The sequence below is a fragment of the Mauremys reevesii genome, linkage group 2 (assembly GCF_016161935.1).
Source record: "Mauremys reevesii isolate NIE-2019 linkage group 2, ASM1616193v1, whole genome shotgun sequence".
Classification (NCBI taxonomy): domain Eukaryota; kingdom Metazoa; phylum Chordata; order Testudines; family Geoemydidae; genus Mauremys; species Mauremys reevesii.
The window spans coordinates 86,908,694-86,932,241 of NC_052624.1; the positions used below are offsets into that span (position 1 = coordinate 86,908,694).

Sequence of the window (23,548 nt, forward strand, 5' to 3'; positions counted from 1 at the left end):
GTAGATGAGTAAAACTCCTCATCAGTTTGCAAAAGCTGCCACCTGGTCCCTTTTAAATCCCACCTCTGCTATATGCTTAAAAATTGCCACCAGCTAGCAATGGTTAGACAAGTGACAAACGATGACATCTATTTTTCTGTTAAACTCTGTTCGTTTTGTTACATTATCCTCTCACTCATTCTTGCCCCATATGTCTATTTAGTCCATATATTACATCCTTTCTGACATTGACTGTGAGCTCTCTGAGGCAGGGATTGTCTTCTTTGTTGGCACAATGGGCCTTGATCGGGCTTCCCAAGAGCTATTGTAGTAATAATAATAATAATTAATAATGTAGTTGAGAGCTGATTAACTTTTAAAATTAAAAACACAAATCCTATCATTTGAACCTGAATTCGTCCAGTTTGACTTGATAAAATGTTGTTTGACATTATGTATGGGTATCTTAGACCTTTTAGGGATGGCACCATTGGAGTGGTTGTTTTTAGGGGTCAAGAATGAAACTTGTCCCAGCACAAGGCCTGTGCACCACTTGAATTCCACTTTTTAGCCCTTAGAACGGTGAGTTTCACCCAGTGTTTGCAAAACTTTGACTTCCTGAAACCACAGGTTCATATTCTGGCGTCCTCTGAAATGGATCATTTGGGTGGCATGCAGCATATACTGTATACTGTGTGTATGAATTTTAATAAGACTCTAGAAACCAGATTAGTTGTGGACTTTGTGGCACTTTTTATGCAAGTAAAAGGTTAGTTCTAATGTCCTGGCCAAAAGTTCCCCTTTCCCTAATACTGTTCTGTGTGGTGTACTGTTTTTCTACAATCTTCGACCTAGGGTGCATGTCAGGGTGGTATATGCATAGAGCTTATGAAATGCAATTTTTATCTTTGGGGATAAAATGCACAATATAAATATAATGTAATAATATTGCGCGTGACTGTTTCACTGACTTCAGTGTCCTCGAAAGGAGAGCTGAACTTGCCAGGGCATTTCTGTATGTCAGAACCATTGAAGCTCTGTAGCTTTCATCCTGGCACCTATCAATAAATTTAATCCCCTGGCAAGAGAAAAGTCCTTTTGTGGTTCATAAAGTCTCTTTAACATCATTCTCCAGAGCCCAAACTAGAAACACACGGATATGTAGACTTAGAAGTTGCAAATAAATATATATGATTCCAAAATTCCTAGATACCAGAAAGGGAACATGCACATTTATTGGAAACCATGGTCATCCCTCAGAATCAAATGCTTGAAAATAGGGAGAATATACTTTGTTTAGTCTACAGTCTCATTCTTAGCTTGGTGTCACAAGGGGAAATGCTATGTAATGACTTGCACCAATCAAAGCCATTTCTTACTGGTTCAACTAAGCATGTAACTTATGCTGATAATTAAGGAAATAAAACTTTCAGTCAAATATTTTTGGCAGGTCAAGTATGTCAAAATACAATTGTATAGTTACTTTTTATTGAATCCAGCAACAGTCTTTAAAGTTTAGCCAGGGTTTGGGTTTAAAACAAAGCTAAAAATCTTTCTCGAGTTTTTCTTTTTCCTTTCGAGAGAAGATGGGGATTGAGATGCATCTTAAATAAGTCGCTCTTTCAGGAAAGATGTAGCATTTAGCTACTATTGTGTTCCTACTGAAATTTAAGATATCTGAATATAGTAGCAGGTCATCCAAACACATTGGCAGTAAATACACAATCTATTCTTTTCCTTTTCTGAGAACGGAGAAATGAGATGAACTCTTCACGTTGTTGACCACATTCATTTTAGTAGTTTTTAAATTATAAATTACTTGCTAGTATTATATAATAGAAACCCCAACCTCTAAAGTATTCAAGAAGGTTTACAATATTTGATATTGCTAATTAGACTTTTTGATTAAAATTATAGTGTTTTAATATGTAAATTTTTGGATAAATTACTCTACACAATCATCATCCTACAAGAATCTTAAGTAACTCAGTCTTGGGTTCATTTCTTCATTACACTCAGATTATCAGAACAGTCAACTTGTTGCTTGTCAGTTAAGATTCTGCCTGTGATTAGTTATTGATTACAATCCTCACCGTTTCCTAAGCATATAGGTTATAATGTAGGAGGTAATCTATTGCGCAGGCCTAGGTGAAGTGAATTCTAGTTTCATATCAATTCCATTTGAGGCAATTAACTCTTAGACTTTCCAAAATATGATCCTGATCCTACAAAGTTTACTCACTTCACTGACACTTGTATGCAAATAGGTCCATTGAAGTCAATGGAACTACCCATGTGAGTAAGGACTCCTTGTATGAGTAAGCATTGAACAGCAGGCTCTTTAATGTCACCCCCTTGAAAAAGCTAACGCAAGGCCAATGTCCAACATACAATCATAAAAATGTAGGGTTGGAAGGGCCTTGAAAGATCATCTAGTACAGCCCCTATGATGAGACAAGACCAAATATGCCTAGACCATCCCTGACAGGTGTTTGTCTAACTAGTGCTTAAAAATCTCCAGTGACTGGGATTCCACAGCCCCTCTCGGAAGCCTATTCCAATGCTTAATTATCCTTATAATTAAAACAATTTTCCTAATATCTAACCAAAATCTCCCTTGCTGCAGATTAAGCTCATTACTTCTTATCCCTACCTTCAGTGGACATGGAGACATGAACAACAACTGATCACTGTCAGCCCTTAACATATTTGAATACTATTCTCAGATTTCCTTTCAGTCGTCTTTGTCCAAGATTAACATGCCCAATTTTTTAATCCTTCCTCATAGGGCAGGTTTTCTAAACCTTTTTTATCTCTGTCTCCAGTTTGACCCAGAATTGGAAACAGGACTCCATCTTAGGCCTCAACCATGCCAAGTAGAATGAGACAATTACCTCCTGTGTCTAATATACGACATTCCTGTTGATCCACCCCAGAATGATATTAGCCTTTTTAGTAACTGCATCACACTGTTGACCCATTCAATTTGTGATCCACTATAACTGCTAGATCACTTTCAGCACTGCTACTGCCTAGGCAGTTGTTTCCCATTTTGTAGATGTGCATTTTGATTTTTTCTTCCTAAGTGAAGTACTTTGTTCTTTTCTTTATTGAATTTCATTTTGTTTATTTCATTTTTCCAATTTGTCAAGGTCCTTTTGAATTCTAATCTTGTCCTCCAAAATACTTGCAACCCTTCCCATCTTAGTGTCATCTGCCAGTTTTATGAGCATACTATCCACTCCATTATCCAAGTCACTAATGAAAATATTAAATAGTACCAGACCCAGACAGACTCCTGTAGGACCCACTAGATACCGCCTCCCAGTTTGACAGCAAACCATTGATAACTACTTTTTGAGTATGAGCTTTCAACTAGTTATGTAACCACTTTGGGTCACATATCCCTAGATGGCTTATGAGAATGTCATATGGTACAGTGACAAAATATTTGCTAAAATTAAGATAAATCATATCTTCTGCTTTCCCCTACCCACTAGGCCCATAACCCTTTCAAAGAAAGAAATTAGATTGATTTGGCATGATTTGTTCTTGATAAATCCATATTGGCAATTATTTATAACCCTATTATCTTCTAATGCCTAAAAATTGATTGTTTAATATTTTTTTCCAGTATTTGTCCAGGTATGAAAGTTAGGCTAACTGATCAATAATTACCCCAGGTCTGACATTGTGCACAGGTCTTGAGATTGTCTCTCCCGTGGAGGTGAATTCCACCCAATATACATGAATGCTGGAATTCTTTTGTAGCCACCACTTAACTTTTGTGTGCCTCAGTTCTTCATCTGCAACATGAGAAATATATAGATGAGGAACTGGGGCACAGAGAAGTGACTTGCCAAAAGACACACAGAAAGTCTGTGGCAGACCTAGTAAGTGAAGCCAGATCTCTGGAGTCCCCATCTAGCGCCTTAAGCACAAAATCATCCTTCTCCCAAATATACAATTTCTCTATTAAGCATAGCCACATGCATACTTTCCAAACATGCCTCTGTCCTTACAAGGGGGCCCACATATTGGCAGTCTGCCTGGCTGCCACAGAGAAATTTGATACTGCAATACCTGCATTCAATTTCAAAATACTGCAAAAAAGACCAAAGTGATGTGGCAATAAAGCTTTCATGAAGTACATGAACCTAGAGCACAGCAGTTCGCCAACTCTACAAACAACGGCTGTATCTTGGCTATTGCTCATAGAAAAATTCTATTTTTGAGGAAAGATGACATTTTGAGGCTAAGCCACTGGATGGGGATTTAGGAGATATGGGTTTGGTTCCCAACTCATGTCTGACCATGGGCAACTTATTTAATTTCTTTGTGCCTCAATTCTGCATCTGTAAAATGGGTATGATAATACTCCCTTCATCTCTCTTGTCTATTTAGCTTGTAAACTTTTTGGAACAGGGACTGTCTCTTGCTATGTGTTTGAACTGTGTCTGGAACCATGGGGTACGTTGTATTAATTTAGATGGACTAAAGGGCCCAAACATGATTCTGAAACTGTCCAACATTAAACAGTTTTTAAAAAGATTTGGGGTTTGGTATACAGAGACGGCAGCCTGCTTAGTACCATGGCAAGCACACCATTAAATATTCATTGAATCTTTTATTAAAGATAAAGAAAAGAAGTAAAAACAGTTGAAGCTTTTGAAATGTAAAGTGTAAAATAAAACTGTAATTTGAACAACATGCCTTGTTCCCTTTCTCTTTAGCTAGAGAAAGTTTTCCAAAGGAAAAACTCCCCTTATTTGATAGTTTTTTAGATGGTATCGAAAATGGTGGTAACTGTCCTTTATGGAGAAAAGAGAAGTTAGTTGAGATGGTCTGGAGCTGTTGCTGCTGCTGCTGCTGTTAAAGTCCAATCCCGTCTTCTAAGATGACAAAACAAGACAAATACATGCAAAAGAGGAGAGAAAAGAACAAAAAAATAGAAAAATGAAGCTTCTGTCTCTGGTGTTGACTTTCACTTGCAACCTCACTGCTGGAAAAACACAAGCACAGCACTGTGGATTGGATGAATTGACTATATGGTGGATAAAAAGCTGGCTAGATCGTTGGGCTCGATGCGTGGTGATCAATGGCTTGATGTCTAGTTGACAGCCGATATCAAGTTAAGTGCCCAGGGGTCGGTCCTGGGGCTGGTTTTATTCAACATCCTCATTAATGATCTGGATGGGGATGGATTGCACCCTCAGCAAGTTCACAGATGACACTAAGCTGGGGGTAGAGGTAGATATGCTGGAGAGTAGGGATAGGGTCCAGAGTGACCTAGGTAAATTGGAGGATTGGCCAAAAGAAATCTGATGAGGTTCAACAAGGACAAGTGCAGAGTCCTGCACTTAGGACAGAAGAATCCCATGCACTGCTACAGGCTGGGGACCGACTGGCTAAGCAGCAGTTCTGCAGAAAAGGACCTGGGGATTACAGTGGATGAGAAGCTGGACATGAGTCAGCAGGGTGCCCTTGTTGCCAAGAAGGCTAATGGGATATTGGGCTGCATTTGTAGGAGCATTGCCAGCAGATGGAGGGAAGTGTTTATTCCCCTCTATTCAGCACTGGTGAGGCCACATCTGGAGTATTGCATCCAGTTTTGGATCCCCCATACAGAAAGGATGTGAACAAATTGGAGAGAATACAGTGGAGAACAGCAAAAATGATTAGGGGGCTGGGGCACATGACTTATGAGGAGAGGCTGAGGGAACTGGGTTTATTTAGTCTGCAGAAGAGAAGTGTGAGGGGGGATTTTATAGCAGCCTTCAGCTACCTGAAGGGGGTTCCAAAGAGGATGGAGCTAGGCTGTTCTCTGTGGTGGCAGAGGAGAGAACAAGGAGTGATCGTCTCAAGTTGCAGTGGGGGAGTTCTAGGTTGGATATTAGGAAAAACTATTTCACTAGGAGGGTGGTGAAGCACCGGAATGGGTTACCTAGGGAAGTGGTAGAATCTCCATCCTTAGAGGTTTTTAAGCTCTGGCTAGCATGATTTAGTTGGGGTTGGTCCGTCTTTGAGCAGGATATTGGACTAGATGACTTCAAGAGTTCTCTTCCAACCCTAATCTTCTATGATTCTATGATTCTTATCAGCCATTCTGAGCAAACTTGTACCAACATCAGGCTGTACCAGCATCAGCATTAGGTCATAGATTCATAGATTCTAGGATTGGAAGGGACTTCGAGCGGTCATCGAGTCCAGTCCCCTGCCCTCATGGCAGGTCCAAATACTGTCTAGACCATCCCCAATAGACATTTATCTAGCCTACTCTTAAATATCTCCAGAGATGGAGATTCCACAACCTCCCTAGGCAATTTATTCTAGTGTTTAACCACCCTGACAGTTAGGAACTTTTTCCTAATGTCCAACTTAAACCTCCCTTGCTGAAGTTTAAGCCCATTGCTTCTTGTTCTATCCTTAAGGGCTAAGATGAGCAAGTTTTCTCCCTCTTCCTTATGACACCCTTTTAGATACCTGAAAACTGCTATCATGTCCCCTTTCAGTCTTCTCTTTTCCAAACTAAACAAACCCAATTCTTTCAGCCTTCCTTAATAGGTCATGTTCTCTAGACCTTTAATCATTCTTGTTGCTCTTGTCTGGACCCTCTCCAATTTCTCCACATCTTTCTTGTAGTGTGGTGCCCAGAACTGGACACAATACTCCAGCTGAGGCCTAACCAGCACAGAGTAGAGCAGAAGAATGACTTCTTGTGTTTTGCTCACAGCACACCTGTTAATGAATCCCAGAATCGTGTTTGCTTTTTTTGCAACAGCATCACACTGTTGACTCATATTTAGCTTGTGCTCCACTAAACCCCTAGATCCCTTTCTGCTGTACTACTTCCTAGACAGTCTCTTCCCATTCTGTATGTGTGAAACTGATTGTTCCTTCCTAAGTGGAGCACTTTGCATTTGTCTTTATTACACTTCATCCTGTTTACCTCAGACCATTTCTCCAATTTGTCCAGATCATTTTGAATTATGACCCTACCCTCCAAAGCAGTTGCAATCCCTCTCCATTTAGTATCGTCTGGAAAACTTAATAAGCATACTTTCTATGCCAATATCTAAGTCGTTGATGAAGATATTGAACAGAGTGGTCCCAAAACAGACCCCTGCGGAACCCCACTTGTTATACCTTTCCAGCAGGATTGGGAACCGTTTATAACTACTCTCTGAATACGGTTATCCAGCCAGTTATGCACCCACCTTATAGTAGCCCCATCTAAGTTGTATTTGCCTAGTTTATTGATAAGAATATCATGTGAGACCGTATCAAATGCCTTTCTAAAGTCTAGGTATACCATATCCACTGCTTCTCCCTTATCCACAAGACTCATTATCTTATCAAAGAAAGCTATCAGATTGGTTTGACAACATCTGTTCTTTACAAATCCATGTCGGCTATTCCCTATCACCTTTCCACCTTCCTGTTTTTTTCAGATGATTTCCTTAACCACTTGCTCCATTATCTTCCCTGGCACAGAAGTTTAACTGGTCTGTAGTTTCCTGGGTTGTTTTTATTTCCCTTTTTATAGATGGGCACTATATTTGCCCTTCTCCAGTCTTCTGGAATCTCTCCTGTCTCCCATGATTTTCCAAAGATAATAGCTAGAGGCTCAGATACCTCCTCTGTTAGCTCCTTGAGTATTCTAGGATGCATTTCATCAGGCTCTGGTGACTTGCAGGCATTTAACTTTTCCAAGTGATTTTTAACTTGTTCTTCTTTATTTTATTTTCTAAACCTACCCCCTTCCCATTAGCATTCACTATGTTAGGCATTCCTCCAGACTTCTCTGTGAAGACCGAAACAAAGAAGTCATTAAGCAACTCTGCCATTTCCAAGTTTCCTATTACTGTTTCTCCCTCCTCACTGAGCAGTGGGCCTACCCTGTCCTTGGTCTTCCTCTTGCTTCTAATATATTGATAAAAAGTCTTCTTGTTTCCCTTTATTCCTGTGGCTAGTTTGAGCTCATTTTGTGCCTTTGCCTTTCTAATCTTTCCCCTGCACTCCTGTGTTGTTTGTCTATATTAATCCTTTGTAATTTGTCCTAGTTCCCATTTTTTATATGACTCCTTTTTATTTTTTAGATCATGCAAGATCTCGTGGTTAAGCCAAGATGGTCTTTTGCCACATTTTCTATCTTTCCTACCCAGCAGAATAGCTTGCTTTTGGGCCCTTAATAGTGTCCCTTTGAAAAACTGTCAACTCTCCTCAGTTGTTTTTCTCCTCAGTCTTGATTCCCATGGGACCTTACCTATCAGCTCTCTGAGCTTACCAAAATCTGCCTTCCTGAAATCCATTGTCTGTATTTTGCTGTACTCCCTTCTACCCTTCCTTAGAATTATGAATTCCATGATTTCATGATCACTTTCACCCAAGCTTCCTTCCACTTCCAAATTCTCAACAAGTTCCTCCCCATTTGTTAAAATCAAATCTAGAACAGCTTCCCCCCAGTAGCTTTTTTAACCTTCTGAAATAAAAAGTTGTCTGCAATGCAGTCCAAGAACTTTTTGGATGGTCTGTGCCCCGCGGTGTTATTTTCCCAACATATATCTGGATAGTTGAAGTCCCCGATCACCACCAAATCTTGGGCTTTGGATGATTTTGTTAGTTGTTTAAAAAAAGCCTCATCCACCTCTTCCGCCTGGTTAGGTGGCCTGTAGTAGAGTCCTAGCATGACATCACCCTTGTTTTTTTACCCCTTTTAGCCTAACCCAGAGACTCTCAACACCTCCGTCTCCTATGTCCATCTCCACCTCAGTCCAAGTGTGTACATTTTTAATATATAAGGCAATACCTCCTCCCTTTTTCCCCTGTCTATCCTTCCTGAGCAAGCTGTAGCCATCCACACCAACATTCCAATCATGTGTATTATCCCACCAAGTTTTGGTGATGCCAATAATGTCATAGTTGTATTTATTTATTAGCACTTCCAGTTCTTCCTGCTTATTACCCATACTTCTCGCATTTGTATATAGGCATCTAAGATACTGGTTTGATCTTGCCTCCCAGTTTTGCCCCGACCCTCCTTTCTCTCTGCCATTATAGCCCACACTGCCTCCTATTTCCGACCCATTTCCCAGGTCTCCATGTTCTCCACTTACCTGTGGGCTTTGCTCACCTGTCCCCATCGAACCTAGTGTAAAGCCCTCCTCACTAGATTAGCCAGTCTGTGTCCAAATAGGGTCTTTCCCCTCCTCGAAAGGTGAATGCCATCTCTCCCTAGCAGTCCTTCCTGGAATATCATCCCGTGGTCGAGGAAGCCAAAGCCCTCCTGGCGACACCATCTTCACAGCCAGGCATTCACCTCCACGATGCACGTGTCTCTGCCCGAGCCCCTACCTTTGACAGGCAGGATCGAAGAGAATATCACCTGCGCTCCAAACTCCTTCACCCGTATTCCCAGAGGCCTGTAGTCACTCTTAATCCGCTCAGTGTCACACCTCACAGTATCATTTGTGCCCACATGGATGAGTAGCATGGGGTAGTAGTCAGAGGGCTGGATAATCCTCGACAATGCCTCTGTAACGTCTTGGATACGGCCCCCCGGCAGGCAGCATACCTCCCGAGATGAATTGTCAGGACGACAAGGTCATTGCTTTTAGTTGCCTCTCTAGTCACAGGATCACAGCAATGTACTCTAGCCAACTAAGTAGGATTCTTATTAAACAGAAGGCAAAACGAGAGAGAGAGGAAAGAAAAGAAATGAGATGGGAAGGAAAAGCACACGGGAGGGAGGGGGAAGACAAAGTCTCCCATTCCAGGTGATGTTTGGGATTTAGCCGGAGGTGGTGGTGTCATCTGGGTCTGGTCAGGAATCAGGTTTAGGACAAGGAAGGCCTGGGGTCCCAGGAAATGGTAAGGGTGGCAGCCAAGATGATAAAGGATACTGCGGCGGTTGTTGGCAGACAGTTGCTGCTTCTGTTAATTTTTCCAAAAAATATTTTTAAGAAGTCCACAAATGAGTGTTGGGTAAAATAGTCCATCCTCTCATCATTTTGTCTACCAATGGACCTAATTGCCAACATATCAGTTTTGGTTCATTAATTTCTGGTCCTCTACTTTTCTTATTTACCAGTCATAATCTTAACATGGTTTTTGAATGGTATCAGTAAACCTCTGTCTGTTTAAATTAATTCAGTCCTCCTGTCTCCTCCTTACATCTTTTCTTGAACAATTTTATCTAACAAGCCATTGTGACAATTTATGAACTTTCACTCATTTTTTACAGTTGAGCTTATAATTAGGAAAAATGTGTTGGTCCTGTTATCACAACAGGTCCCTATCTCTGTGAGTACTGTAATATAAGCCATAATAGTTTTTATATCAGTGCCTACCTGTCTATATCTATATTACTTTTTTACTGTTCTTTTACTAATATGTGATTCATTGGAAAAAACAGTCCATTTTTCGAAAACTATATTAATCAGTACCTTATTTGATAATGACCAAAATTGCATTTTTTTATTTTGTTCAGATCAAGTCTAGTTGGTGATCAAAGAAACTCTCTATAATGGTTACTTTGCAGTAAATATCACAATGTCACCTATTGCTAGCCATATTAACTCTATTTTTTCAGGTGTGAGAGAAAGCTTCATTCACATTTTATAATTTACTTGCTATCCAAACATGCTTGTCACTGGCTTCCTAGTAGGATAACCACAGGATGATACCATAGGAGACGCCATTTAAACATTTGTGTTTACTGTTAGAAAAATACTGAGTTGCAATAGGTCAATGATTTGACCTTTTCTGTTCTTGGGAAATAGCAGAAGGGAGAACAGAATCAAGCAGCAGAAAGAAGGTAGCAATTTATCCTTTTAACTCACAGGAATAACTTTCATTGCTCTTTTCGGAGTGTCTCCATGATCACGTAGGAAATCCGTGTCAAAATGGATCTTTAAGCAAATCTTGCCAGATATGAGTTGTCTGTGTTTTTCTAAAAGGAACATAAGCCTGACTTGACTACAAGCTGGAGCAATGCACTTTAGTGAAAGACAAACCTCAGAATTGCAGATGATGTCAACAATTTGAAAGTGCAGTGGAGTGACATGAATAAAGTTCAGAATTAACTTGCGTAATTCCCCAGCCTGTAGAGAGCATTGATTCTGTATTGCTTTAAATGGAAAATTAAAGTTTAATTTCCGCAAGGTACATTCAAGTTTCTGCTTAGGAAATGCTGTAGAGGGCAGCATGACTACAGAAGACAACAAACTAAATAGACCTTGCATTGGAAAAAGTGTTGACAATCTCAGACTGAAAAACCCAAGCACTAGATTTATGCCAGCTTCAGTTTCAGGATGCATGGGAAGCTGCTAGAGAAGAAAGTCAGATGGACTGGAATGCAGTGTCATCATTATTCCATGCTGGGAAAGCCTGGCTCAGCATTTTTTATTTTCTCTGGAATTGTCTGGGAGTTGGATGAGAGCAAGTTGGCTGACCCTCAGTCCGTATACGGCAGAGATGATACTGGTCGGTTCATAGAACCTTCGAGAAGAGATAAGAGAATTATATCTGCTCCTTCTGTTGGGAGGGTGGCTGCACCTATTGCTAGTGAGATTTGCAATATGGGGAAGCTTTTGGAGTACTCCATGATTCTGAAATTCTTTAAGTTCCCCTCTTTCCCCACCACACTGGACGAAGACTATACTGCACATTACTGATGCTGGCATGAAAAGCAATCTACATCCACACTGCAGTGTGTAGCTACGCATCGGTGAAAGGATCTGTCATGCAGAGGCAGCGGGGAAAGGCTTTACCTGTTGCCACCCCCTGCTAGAGACTTTCCCCTCTGCTGCAGTCTTTCCTTGTGGCAGGAAAGGGCTTCAGCAGTAGGGAGCTCCTGGAGCCTTTCCCTGCTTCCCTCCCCACCCACCCCCCACCAGAGTCTTTCTCCACAGCTGGAGTCTTTTCCTGCATGGGGAAAGGCTCCAGCAGCAGGGAGGTAGCGGGACACGACAAGGCTAAAAATAGCAGTGTAAACAGGGAGGCTGGCTTGACTGAGTAGACAGCTTTGTAGGGTATGTACTAGTGTACATACCCATGCCCTTTAGGTGTGTCTTTACTCTATTCAACGCATGTATGATAGAATGAGTTCTATGTGCCACCAAAAGAAGCATTCAGTTTTGATGTATCTTTAGAGGAGACAGCCTTGTGCACTGGGCCATGCAGCCTCCCTTTACTCTCCCTAGCAGCTGCCAGAAGATGGAGCCTGAGAAGCCTTTGGGGTTCTTTTTCCTAAGCACCCACCAGCTGAAGGCTCTGAAAGTTGTCTGGACCTTGCGGCCACACCACTTGACCCAAAGGGACAGACTCAGAGCACTGGACTCAGAAGGACCTTCACAGATTCCTCATATCACATTCACTCAACTCTGAAACTTGGGCTCTCGATTTTCACTTTCCTGTACAGTCATTGGTGGTAGTTCTCTCATCGTTCGACCTCTCTCCTACCATTGTGACCCTTCAGCTGCCTCCCCTCCCTGTCCACTGTATTCTTTCCCTATAATTTGTTTCCCATTTTCTCCTCTCTCACAATATTTTCCTTTTCTTTTCATTCCCCTATATTATTCCCAGAATCTGTTCTCCTTGCCACCACTCCTCTCTTCCATCTCAACCTCATGGAGTGCATATCCTAAACAAACAGTCCCCGTCAAACTGAACTGGAGCAACATATCTAAAACAGTCTGATTGCTCTCCTGCTTCCACATGAGACCCAGGCACAACCTTTACTCTTGGTCCCAGCAGTGCTCTCTCATAGACTCCTTCTCCTGCACAGGGCTTTCTGAGCTCTTCTGGAGGCCCAGGAGCAGCCACAGAAAGCAAAAGCGAGGCAGCACCTTCAGAAGGCAAACTCTTCTGTCCTATGTTGTTTGCATGTTGTATCCATGTTTGTCCCACAATGAGACGCACAAGGTGAGTGAGGTAATATCTTTCATTGGACCAACTTCTGTTTGTGAGAGGCCAGCTGAAGAAGAGCTCTGTGGAGCTCGAAAGCTTGTCTCTTTCACCAACAAAAGTTGGTTCAATAAAAGATGTTACCTTACCCATCTTGTCTATCTCTTCTTCCCTAGTGACACAAGAGCCAGCAGAACATTAGATCTCCCAGTGTTTCCACTAGCAACAGCCAATTACTTTGACTGTTATCACCTGTCTGCCCTTCCCCACTTTGCCCTCTCACCTGGATCCTTTATTTCTCCTTCCTTTTCACCATACTTCTCCCACCCAACCATTATGAACTCATGCTCTCTGTATAACTCATCACATACCTAACCTATGCACATGTCAACCTTGAATGTTGGCCAGTGTTGCTGAGGTTTTAACATGAGGCAGAAAAAACTTCCTTGTGATGATGTGGAATGTTAGCTTGTTTCTGCTGACAGTGATATGTGGTCATTATCATATATTGTCCCATAACTTGGTATTTCTTTACCATTTAGGGGTTGTCATACTTAGCCAATCCCTAACCCAAGTCTTTTTTTTTAAATGGTCACATCCAGTCTGCACATCCAAGCTTTTCTTTTTCTCCCAATGTGTTTTCCTTTTGTTTTAATTCATTTTCCTCCCATGATTTTGGAGCAGTCACATAGACTTACAGCAAATGATATATATACAATTTCATACATAGGTGTTGGAACTAGGGATGCTGGGGTGTTGCTGCACCCCCTGGCTTGAAATGGTTTCCATCATATACAGGGTTTACAGTTTGGTTCAATGGCACTCAGCACTCCCACTATACAAATTATTCCAGCACCCCTGATTTCATAGCAGGATAACCTGTGGATTCTGGGTTTCATGCTTTGTTAATATTTATTAAGGTTTTCAACTCCTTCTATTCCTGCTGGAAAGTCTTACAAAAGTGTTCCTTATGCAGTAATGAAATAATAAAATACCAGAACTATCACAACTTTTAAAGATAATTCCTGAAGCAGATGTTCACAAACAGACAACTTTTATTAAAATAACAGTGGGAAAGAGTTTGCTTTTGTTTGTTTGGCCCTGGAGGAAATTAAAAAGCCTTTCTATAATTTTGATTATAACTTCAAATGTGGATTTTATTGTTCCAGTGATGTGGTTGTATGAAAGATGGAAACCTTTAGGGTTTAAAACCTGTTTTAAAAAGCTATAAATTGAACTGTCCTTGTTAATGTTAGGAAAACCAATCCCATGGCAATTTTCTCTTCTAGAAGTTCTAAAGTGCTGAATGTGTAGGTCTGCGCTGATAACTAACTATATAAAAATGGCACCCTCTTACTCAACACATCGACACCTTGGTGTATCTACTGACTTGTGACCAAAAGAAGTATCCTTACTGCTAACTCTTGTTAACTCTGCAGAGCCAGCACAGCTAAGAGAGAGGAAAGTGGATTCTATTCTTTTTTATGCCTTATCAACAAAAATGTTCATTAGGGCCCTGATCCTGCACCATTTAAGTCAATGGGAGCTTTGCCATTGATTTCAATTAACCTTAAGGGCCTGATCCAAAGATCATTGATATCCATGGGAAGATTCCACTGGGTTTGCACTGTTGTCACGGTCTTCAAACTGTGCTCTCAATGTGGTTGCACTAGTGACTAGTATAGATGAAAGCATAATTGCAAAACCTTTATTACTGGCAATGATATGCGAAAAGGAAAGAATTCAGATTGACTTTCAGGTCATAGAATGTGTTTGAAGGACAGGGAGTTAAAAAAAAAGTTGTGGATGTTTTTATTTTGTTTTGTTTTAACCTGTAAGAGACAAGAAACACCTACAATGCCATTTTTATGGAGTCATTTTTCAGAATAGAACCACACTTGCAAAATAAGCCTTCAGAGAACCCCTCCAGAAATATCAATGGGTGGATATTCTTTTAATGGGTGTAAGTTGATTCATCTTACTGAGCACAAGACCTAACACTTTGCTGATGATGACTGAAGGGAAGGTGAGATTTAGTGCACTGTGCACAAGACTAGGAGGTAGGAACTTCTGAGTTCTAATTCCAGCTCAAACTGTAAATCTCCATGTGGCCTTGGGAAAGTCACTTTACTGATCTAGCTCAGTTACTTTATCTGTAAAACTGGGATAATATCGATTTATCCACCTGTCTGTCTATTGTGTGGGGGGGTTGGGGGTGTGAGACTTCCAGATCCCAGGAGTTAAAATATATTTGTAGAAAATACAGTTTAGTAAGAATTTGAACTAGAAAGCTACATTTAACAGAAATGTAGCTGTGACATAAACGTGCAAAATGTTCTTAAGTTAGTTTGTGAATATAAGATGTTAATAACTGACTAGCATCATTTTTACCCTGCAGGAGTTGAGAATGCAGGTTTATGGTTACATAAATGTTTAATTATAACTAATAAAATATCGACTTACTGATCTCAATGGCATGCTGCTAAGTTGGAGAAATTGTTCTTGAATGCTCACCAAAACCTAGTATTAAAATCTGTTTTGTTTATGTAAAAGGCTTAAAAAACAGAACAGAGAGTTGAGATATACTATTAAAACTGACGTGAAAAACATTGCATTACCAATACTTGTGAAACAGGAAGCAAAACTAGAGGACAGCAGAAGTGGGGCCCAATCCTGCAAAGTGTTGAACACCTGTTGAGCAGCCTTGCCTCTCAGTGAGGTCACTGCTGATGTTCAGAACCCAGAGCTGAGTGAATAAGGGAGTTTTCAGTTCAGTGGCAATTTCAACAAGGTGAAAAAAAATATTTCAAATTGGACTGAAAACAAACATTTTTGGTGAATCAAAAAGTCAAAACAAATTTTTTGTTTGGGTGAAGTGAAATGTTACATTTTGTTTCAGTCGTTTTTAAACATTTTTTAATTTAAAAGTAAAATCAAAGAATTTTTTCAATCAAAAAGTCATAGAATATCAGGATTGGAAGGTACCTCAGGAGGTTATTTAGTCCAACCCGCTGCTCAAAGCAGGACCAATCCGCAGACAGATTTTTGCCCCAGATCCCTAAATGGCCCCCTCAAGGACTGAACTCAACCCTGGGTTTAGTAGGCCAATGCTTAAACCACTGAGCTATCCCTCCCCCCAAGTTATTTTGAACCAGCAACTAAAAATGTTTAATTTTTAAAATGTCAAAACAAAATGTATTGATTTTTTTCAGAATTTTTTTTGGAAATGAACAATTCAGTGAAATCAACATGGATTTCTAAAATATTTTACTGAACCTGCATTTTTTGCTCAAAAGGTTTTGTCTTAAAAATGTCATTCAGCTCTTCAAGCACTTTGTAGGATCAGGACAATATTTTGCCTTCTGTATTACAAATTACATTGTGTGTCATAAAAAGGAAAAAGAATCTTTAATTTAAGATTTCTACCAATGCACCTGTTACATGCTCCTTTGCACAGCTCTTTACCATGTAATCCTAGCTTACTGAACAGCTACTCAACTCAAGAGTATACATTAATATATGCACACCAGTGGAGGCTGGTGACCTCAGAAGTGGGGCAGCAAAACTGACACATGGCATATTCAGAACCGGACTATGCTGTAAACTGGTTCTGAAAATGCCATATTTCAGGTTTGCTTACCCTCTTCCAGCAGTCAACAGCATCCACTGGTGTGCATGTATTAATGTGTATGCCTTGCGTTGAGTAGCAGTTCAGCTAGCTAGGATCACAAGGTAATGAACTACCTGCCTCACAATGGGCAGGGATTACCACATTTACCCAGGAAAGCCTCTACTGCTGACAAATTCAGCAATAAATATTGACAAAACTATAGTTTTATACATAGGTATTAGATCTGGACTGATTCCAGAATCTGGAAACTGAACCCCTTAAGATTCTGATTTCCGTGTCTGACCCAGGCCCCAAAAGGCTTATTTTCTGATTTGGATACAAATGGAAGCTTGTGAAAGTGGTTGATCTTGTGAGACTTCCATCACATAAGAGGATCCAATTAATGCAAGGTCATCTGATCTCACAAGATTTGTGCCATTTTGGTCCAGAATCGCCAAGGACAGTTCATGAGATTTTGGCAAACCCTAGCTCTGATTTAGACTCATACCCAGATTCTAGTCCAGTTCTGACCTGGTTCTGGATCAGAATACTGCCTCTTCAGCCCACTTCTAGTATTTTTTGTTTTCTGAAAATATTTGAACTGCTTTTTTTTAAAATTGTGTTTTATATAACTATCAAAAGTAGTTAAGATAAAAGGAAGAAGAGAACTCATGAAAACTTGGACCTGATACTGATCTCATTTACATTAATGTAAATCAGGCCCAACTCCATTGACTTAAATAACCTTTTCAGTTTTACACCAATGAGATTAGAATCGGAGCCAAATTGTTTATCAAAACCAGGATAGATTTTAATTCATGGCATCATTATTTATAATGATAATTCTTTTCAATTTGCAGATGGGCTTCTTTCGCAGGAGATACAAAGAAATCATTGAGGCTGAGAAAAACAGGAAGGAGAATGAAGATAGTTGGGACTGGGTCCAGAAAAATCAATGAACTGCCAGAAAAAAGGGTCACGTGACACACACTTGCTAGCCTATTGGTCCTGCTCTTGTATCTTCCATATGTGGAAGAAGGAATCTTCTCCAGATTTTTCGGAGGCCCTGTTGATGCTGTGTTCTTCATCATCCTAACAAGCTAGGGAACATATCCTGAGGCAACCACTGCAGCCATGTCTGGTGACTGGAACGATTTACATTTCCTGTAAGAGTTGAACTTTGAACTTTGGTAACCAAGCTGCAGTGCAGAGCAATATTTATGAATCCAACATATGTGGTATACCCTCAGGGGAAGACTGATACCTAAAAGTATTTTTATAAATATAAGCTTTTTATACTGATTATGTCTTTATATTTGTATCAATGTTTTATTGTTTCTATTGAATAGCTATATAGTTCACTCAAGCACTGATATCTGGCTAAAACCTTGGAAATACATATATGTATATATAAATCTTATTGTACTTTTGAACTTCAATGCAAAAAAAAAAGACTTTCAGATGAAACTAGTTGAAAAACCTCACATAGCAAATCCACAAGGCTTGGTAATGTATATAGACCATTTAATGGCAATAAGCCAAAGTCTTTTCACATTTTTTAAGCTGAAGTTGATTTTTGAGTTATGAGCTAAAGAACCTAAAGTATTACTCACATATGATTTTCTGCATTTGAATTTATCCGTTACTAATCTGAGTTGTGGGAAACAATTACTCACAGCCAAGTAACAAGAATTATAGTTCCACGTTGCCTCTTGTATTTCAGGAATATAACCTTTTGATCACAGGGCATATTGCACTGAAGAAAGCAGTGAAGAATGTCTTCCTTTGGCCAACTCTGTCTCCCACAATCTGTAATCCTCTGACAATGGGCAACAAGATACTGCAAGGATATAATTGGGCCAACCACTTAGGCATCAACTAATTACTTTGGGTTAAAAATGGAATTAATTATGTCAAAATTCATGATATAAAAGATGGTCTTTGATATTGTTAATGGTCATAATCTATTTCACATGTTGCTGTACAAGCTAGTGATACGTAGCTACACGGTCTGACCATTATGCCTGCCATCTAAATTTTATACATCCAAGTTACAAGATGGTTTACATGATAATCTTTAGAACAATAGTTGTATTAGATAGATGAGCAAATTAGATGTATTTCTAAATCTTGAGGTTTCATATTTGGATGCTTTTAATACTAGCTATCATCTTTCATCTAGTATTAAAAACTGAGTTGAATTCTGGCACAGACCTTGCTAAAATGCAGACCCTCACTCTCAAATAATTCTTTAGCAGATTTCTTACTGGGCTGGAAGAAACTCTGTGCTAATGATGTTCATAGAAAGCTGGTTGGTATCTGACTAGAAATAGTGCTATTGGTACACTACTTATTTATAGACATTATTGGTCTGCTTCTGCTCTTACATTTCAGCAGAATACATCGGGAGTAATTACATTGATAATGCTGCAGGGCCGGCTCCAGGCACCAGCACTGCAAGCAGGTGCTTGGAGCGGCCAATGGAAAGGGGCGGCACGTCCAGCTCTTCGGTGGCAATTCGGCGGCTGGTCTCTCAGTCCCTCTCGGAGGGAAGGACCTGCCGCCGAATTGCTGCTGAAGAATGAAGCTTGGGGCGGCAAAAACGCTGGAGCCGGCCCTGATATGCTGGTATAAAATCAATGTAAGGGAGAGGAGAATCAAGCCCTATGTGTTAGCAGGAGATGAAAAAGGAGCAAGATCATAACTGGTGTCATACAGCAGCATGATGAAAGAGTACTGCAGGAACACTGAAGACTTGAATGCAAAGAATAAACCAGAAATCTGCATGAGTACTTACCTGATCCTTACACTTGTGAAGAGGCATTTTCTTTGCAAATTCTCTATCATTTCCAACTACAAAATATGAATCATGTCCGTACTCATGCATTTTTTTTATGTGCCCCTTATTTGGCTGCAGGTTGATACTTTATGTAGCAACTGTATCTATCCTAATCTCTAGGAAAGGAGACAGAGATAATGTTGTATCCACTCAAAATTTGTCACTGAAGGGCCTTCTTATCTATGTTGGTCAGCCGCCTTTCCCAAAATGATGACAGAAGTATAAATAGAACAGATTTAGCAGATCTACCCTTACAGCACGGCAGCAACGCAACTGCACAGAGATACTCCAAGAGATACTCCACCTCCCCAAGAGGTGTCTATGCAAGGGGGCTAGGTCAGGATAACAATGTCACACCAGGGTGTGGATTTTCCACACCCCTGGGTGATGTAGTTTATATTGACATAAGTTGGTAATGTAGACCAAGCCTTAGTGCAGCAAATGATCACATAGCCAGAACATGAAAGGATCCAGTAATCAAGAACATTGCTATACTCACTTATTGCAAGCTACAAATTATTTTTAATGAGCACAAAGCCAAAGGATAATTGTCTCCTATTGCACTATTTAGTATCCCAGACTTGAGCCAAATTCACTCTGGTATAATTCCACTGACTTCAAAGTACTTTTGCCAGGAATATATTTGGCTCAATGTGTCTGTTTGTACTGAAGAAGTCCACAGACTGAGAAAGGTGTTTTGTTGTAAGGGACTGGATACAAGAGAGAGAATAGAGCAGTATAAGGGATTGCCTAGGTCAAGTCAAAATATGGAGGAAAGGAGAGAGATCCTTATTTAATAATAAAGATATTTAATATGTGTCTTGACTCATACAAAATGACATTGTTTGGCTAGATTAGTGACAATATACCATAAATACTCAATAAAATCATAGAGGATCTCAGCTGCTGTGTGGTGTTAGGTATTTTGTGGTTCAAATGTCACAAAAGGTTTAGTCTTTCTATATAAGCTCATCATGAATTTCCCTATCAGTTTCTTGGCACGGTCCACTGTGACTGCTCCCTAGTTCCACTTAGGATGGTAAGATTTAACCATGAAATACACTAGGACAGAGCATATTTAAAAAAATAATAAATTCAAATTGCATGAAACCTACAGGTTTTGATCAAGTATCAGTTGGTTTTAATCAGCTTCTGATAAGAAAACCAAACCCTTATGAAAACGTAGCACACTTCAAATATGTATATAAAGTAGATGTGTGCTAAAGGTGTGCTGTTTTTTCACAAGGGAGCACAAAGATACAAATCACTTACGGCAGTTTCTGCCATGTTCAGGGTGCCCCCCAAGCACCCTCGACTGTCCTTTATAGTCAGAGAAAGATTTGAGACAAAGCTCAGTGAATAAAATTCACCTCCGTGCAGAGGGCTAGTGTGGGACCTATGCACTGCCTAAAATCTACTGAATCCCTTTCTTGAGCGAATAAATAATAGAGTGCATAGTCTTGCCTTAGGGCAAGGGTGATGGGGGAAGAGATGACTTCTTAAATGCTGCAGGAATGGCACCCAATATTAAGGGTAACAAAATCCTTATACTTTGAAATGTCAACAAATAGTGAAGGACCCTCTTTGAAATCAAGAATGTTCAGGTAAATTGAATGAACAAAAGCAGCAATGATTCAAAGTGCAAAGGCTGCATTTGATAATGCTTAGTGCCATCTTTCTTTGAATGTCTTCTGTTTATGGGCACGGTTTGGAATCTTGCACAATTTTCAGGCATGATATTATCCATGTGACATGGGAATATATATGTTGTTTTCACTAAAGGATTTAAGGGAATCATAGACCTAACTTCTGCCTTCATTTAAATTCATACACTCAGTGGGATTGCTCGGATGTAAATGAGGGTAGGAATTGGCTTACATTGTACATTGATTAAACTGGCATGAAGAGTGTAACTGCTTTGGAGCATGAAATTGCATATACAGCAGGGTACCTGCCCCATTTTCACTCTTTTTTTTCTTCTTAAAATTTCACTCTGTGTGTATTGCAAAATTGTAAAAAATGTTGTGAATTTTTGGTGGAAGAACATGTCTCACTATTATCAATGTCACCTGTATTTAGAAGCTATGTGTGCACCTGTATTCTGATTCACTTGCACTGTTTTGGAAATGTCAGGTTTACAAAACTACAACTTTTTTTTTTTTTGGAATAAAAAGTGGCTACAAAATTATTCAAATAATGTGACTATTTTTATCACTTTTGTCCAACTCAAATATTTTGCTTTTGATTAGTTAAAAACATTTCCATTTTGTGGTTTGAAGGAATTGTGTACGCACTTATTTATTTCTGATAATGGTAGCCTTTTATTGAAGTCTATGCATGTTTTACAAATCAGGATTAGGCTCTGATCTTGCAAACACTTATATACTTAATTTTACTACCCTGAGTAGGGCACTCAGAGTAGTGAAGTTAAGCAAGCAACAGGCTCAAGTGTTTGCAGGATTGGGTTAAAAGTTTGAACGTTTTGTATTACTGTTAAGACAATAACTGTTGACACTTAAATTTAAGGTAATCTTCTATATTTATTTGATGAAAAACTGGGAATTTGACTACATTATGGTAAATCCAATGAAATGATAATGCCCATTGCCATTAATTTTATGTTTGATAATACCACATTAGCTTCATCAAACCAAACTCATACTGGAGAACACGCTATATTTTGGCTGTTCAGAAAGGACAACCCTGTCAAATGATGCAAGGCATTGGAGCAATATTTTAGTCAAGTATGAACTTGGATAAAATTTAAAAATGATTGTAGTTTTGCTTGTCAAGACTTGTACCTTAGTCCAGATTTAGGAAAACAGTGAATCTAAAAGCAAAATTTTCTTTAACTCAATCTACCCTTCTCCCTTCAGTGTCATAGCATATGAGTAAAAACTGTTTTTGTCTGGCTTATCAAGCCAGTTTATTCGTTTGGTTGCCCTGTTTCTCCTTTCTATTACTTATACCTTTCTTTCTCTGGGTTTTGTTTCTCATAATTTCAAGAGGTGAAATCTATTTAATAAAATAAAAACGGGCCTTAATCTTCATTTAAAAAGAAAAAAACAAAATGAAAAATCTTTGAACTAAACCTGAAACGCTAAAGTCCCAAAAGTTCCTCCCAGGAAAAAAAACACCCCTGTTTTACAAAAGACAGCATGTCTAGTGGTTGGAGCAGGGGATTAGGCGTCAGGAGTCTGCACATCTGTTAAGTTGGGATAATATCTCTCTTTTGCAACACACTTTGAAAGCCTTGGATGACAGGAGCTCTGTGAAATCCAATGATTCTGTAAACAGAAGACAAAAGAGAAATACCAGCATTCTGTGACCAATACTGTGCTTGCGGACACAACCAGAAAGTCCTGGAAATCTCATGAGAGCCTGGTCTAGCCAAAAATCTCAGACTAATGCATTTAGACTAAGCAGCTACATTTATAGACACTAACCTCAGCTGAATCTGAAAACTTCTTTAGATTTGTTCATCACTGCTAGTGCAGGAGCTCATCTGGGTCTCGGTGCAGTCTCCTAGCAATCCAGTGAGCTGGGCTGGGTCCAATAGACCGTCACTAAGTGACTGTGCTCCCTGATTGGACAGAAGAGCCAAGAGATCCCTATTTAAGCCTGGCAGCAACAGCAACACAGTGGCTGCTCAGTGCGTTCCACCCTTGCATTTGCACCAGACTTGCTTCCTGTCCAGCCCTTGCTCCAGTCCTGCCTACCTCTGAACCCCTCATTGTTAAATATTTTTAAATGTTAAAAACTATTTTAGGTCCTGTGACTGCTGCACCCATATGAAGAACCTGCAAGCCAAATCTGTGGGCCTCCTTCTGCTTCTCCCCACCCCTCCGTGGCCTGGGCCCACCCTCTCAATGGACTTAGAGTGGAGTTCCCATGCTCCTAAGGGAACTCAGTTATCCTGACTGTAGTGGACCTCCTGACCAAGATGGTCCATTTTATTCCCTGCCACACCGTGCCATCTGCCTGTGAAACTCTACAAGCTTTCCTGGAGCAGGTTTTTTAGTACTATGGCATACTGACATGCATCATTTCAGATCCAGGCCCCCTAGTTATTTCTCAGTTCTGATAGGAATGTCTTCACCTTTTTGGCACCAAGCCCCTAACCTCTACAGCCTACCATCTGCAGACTGACAGTCAAACTGAAAGAGTCAACAAGAACCTGGTGCAGTGTGTAAACTGTTTTCTGAATTTCCATG

General features: G+C 39.9%; 1 protein-coding gene across 3 annotated transcripts in view; it reads left to right on the plus strand.

Annotated features, from left to right (window-relative positions):
* Positions 1–21,522, plus strand: part of ITGA9 (integrin subunit alpha 9) — a 298,314-nt gene extending 276,792 nt beyond the window's left edge. For 2 of the 3 annotated variants that reach the window (XM_039526655.1, XM_039526654.1), the window contains exon 28: positions 17,356–21,522. In XM_039526655.1, the coding sequence (XP_039382589.1) occupies positions 17,356–17,454 (99 nt within the window). In that variant the 3' untranslated portion in view covers positions 17,455–21,522. The remainder of the gene's footprint in view (positions 1–17,355) is intronic. The other variant, XM_039526656.1, reaches the window with a different exon arrangement.
* The last annotated feature ends 2,026 nt before the right edge of the window (positions 21,523–23,548 follow it).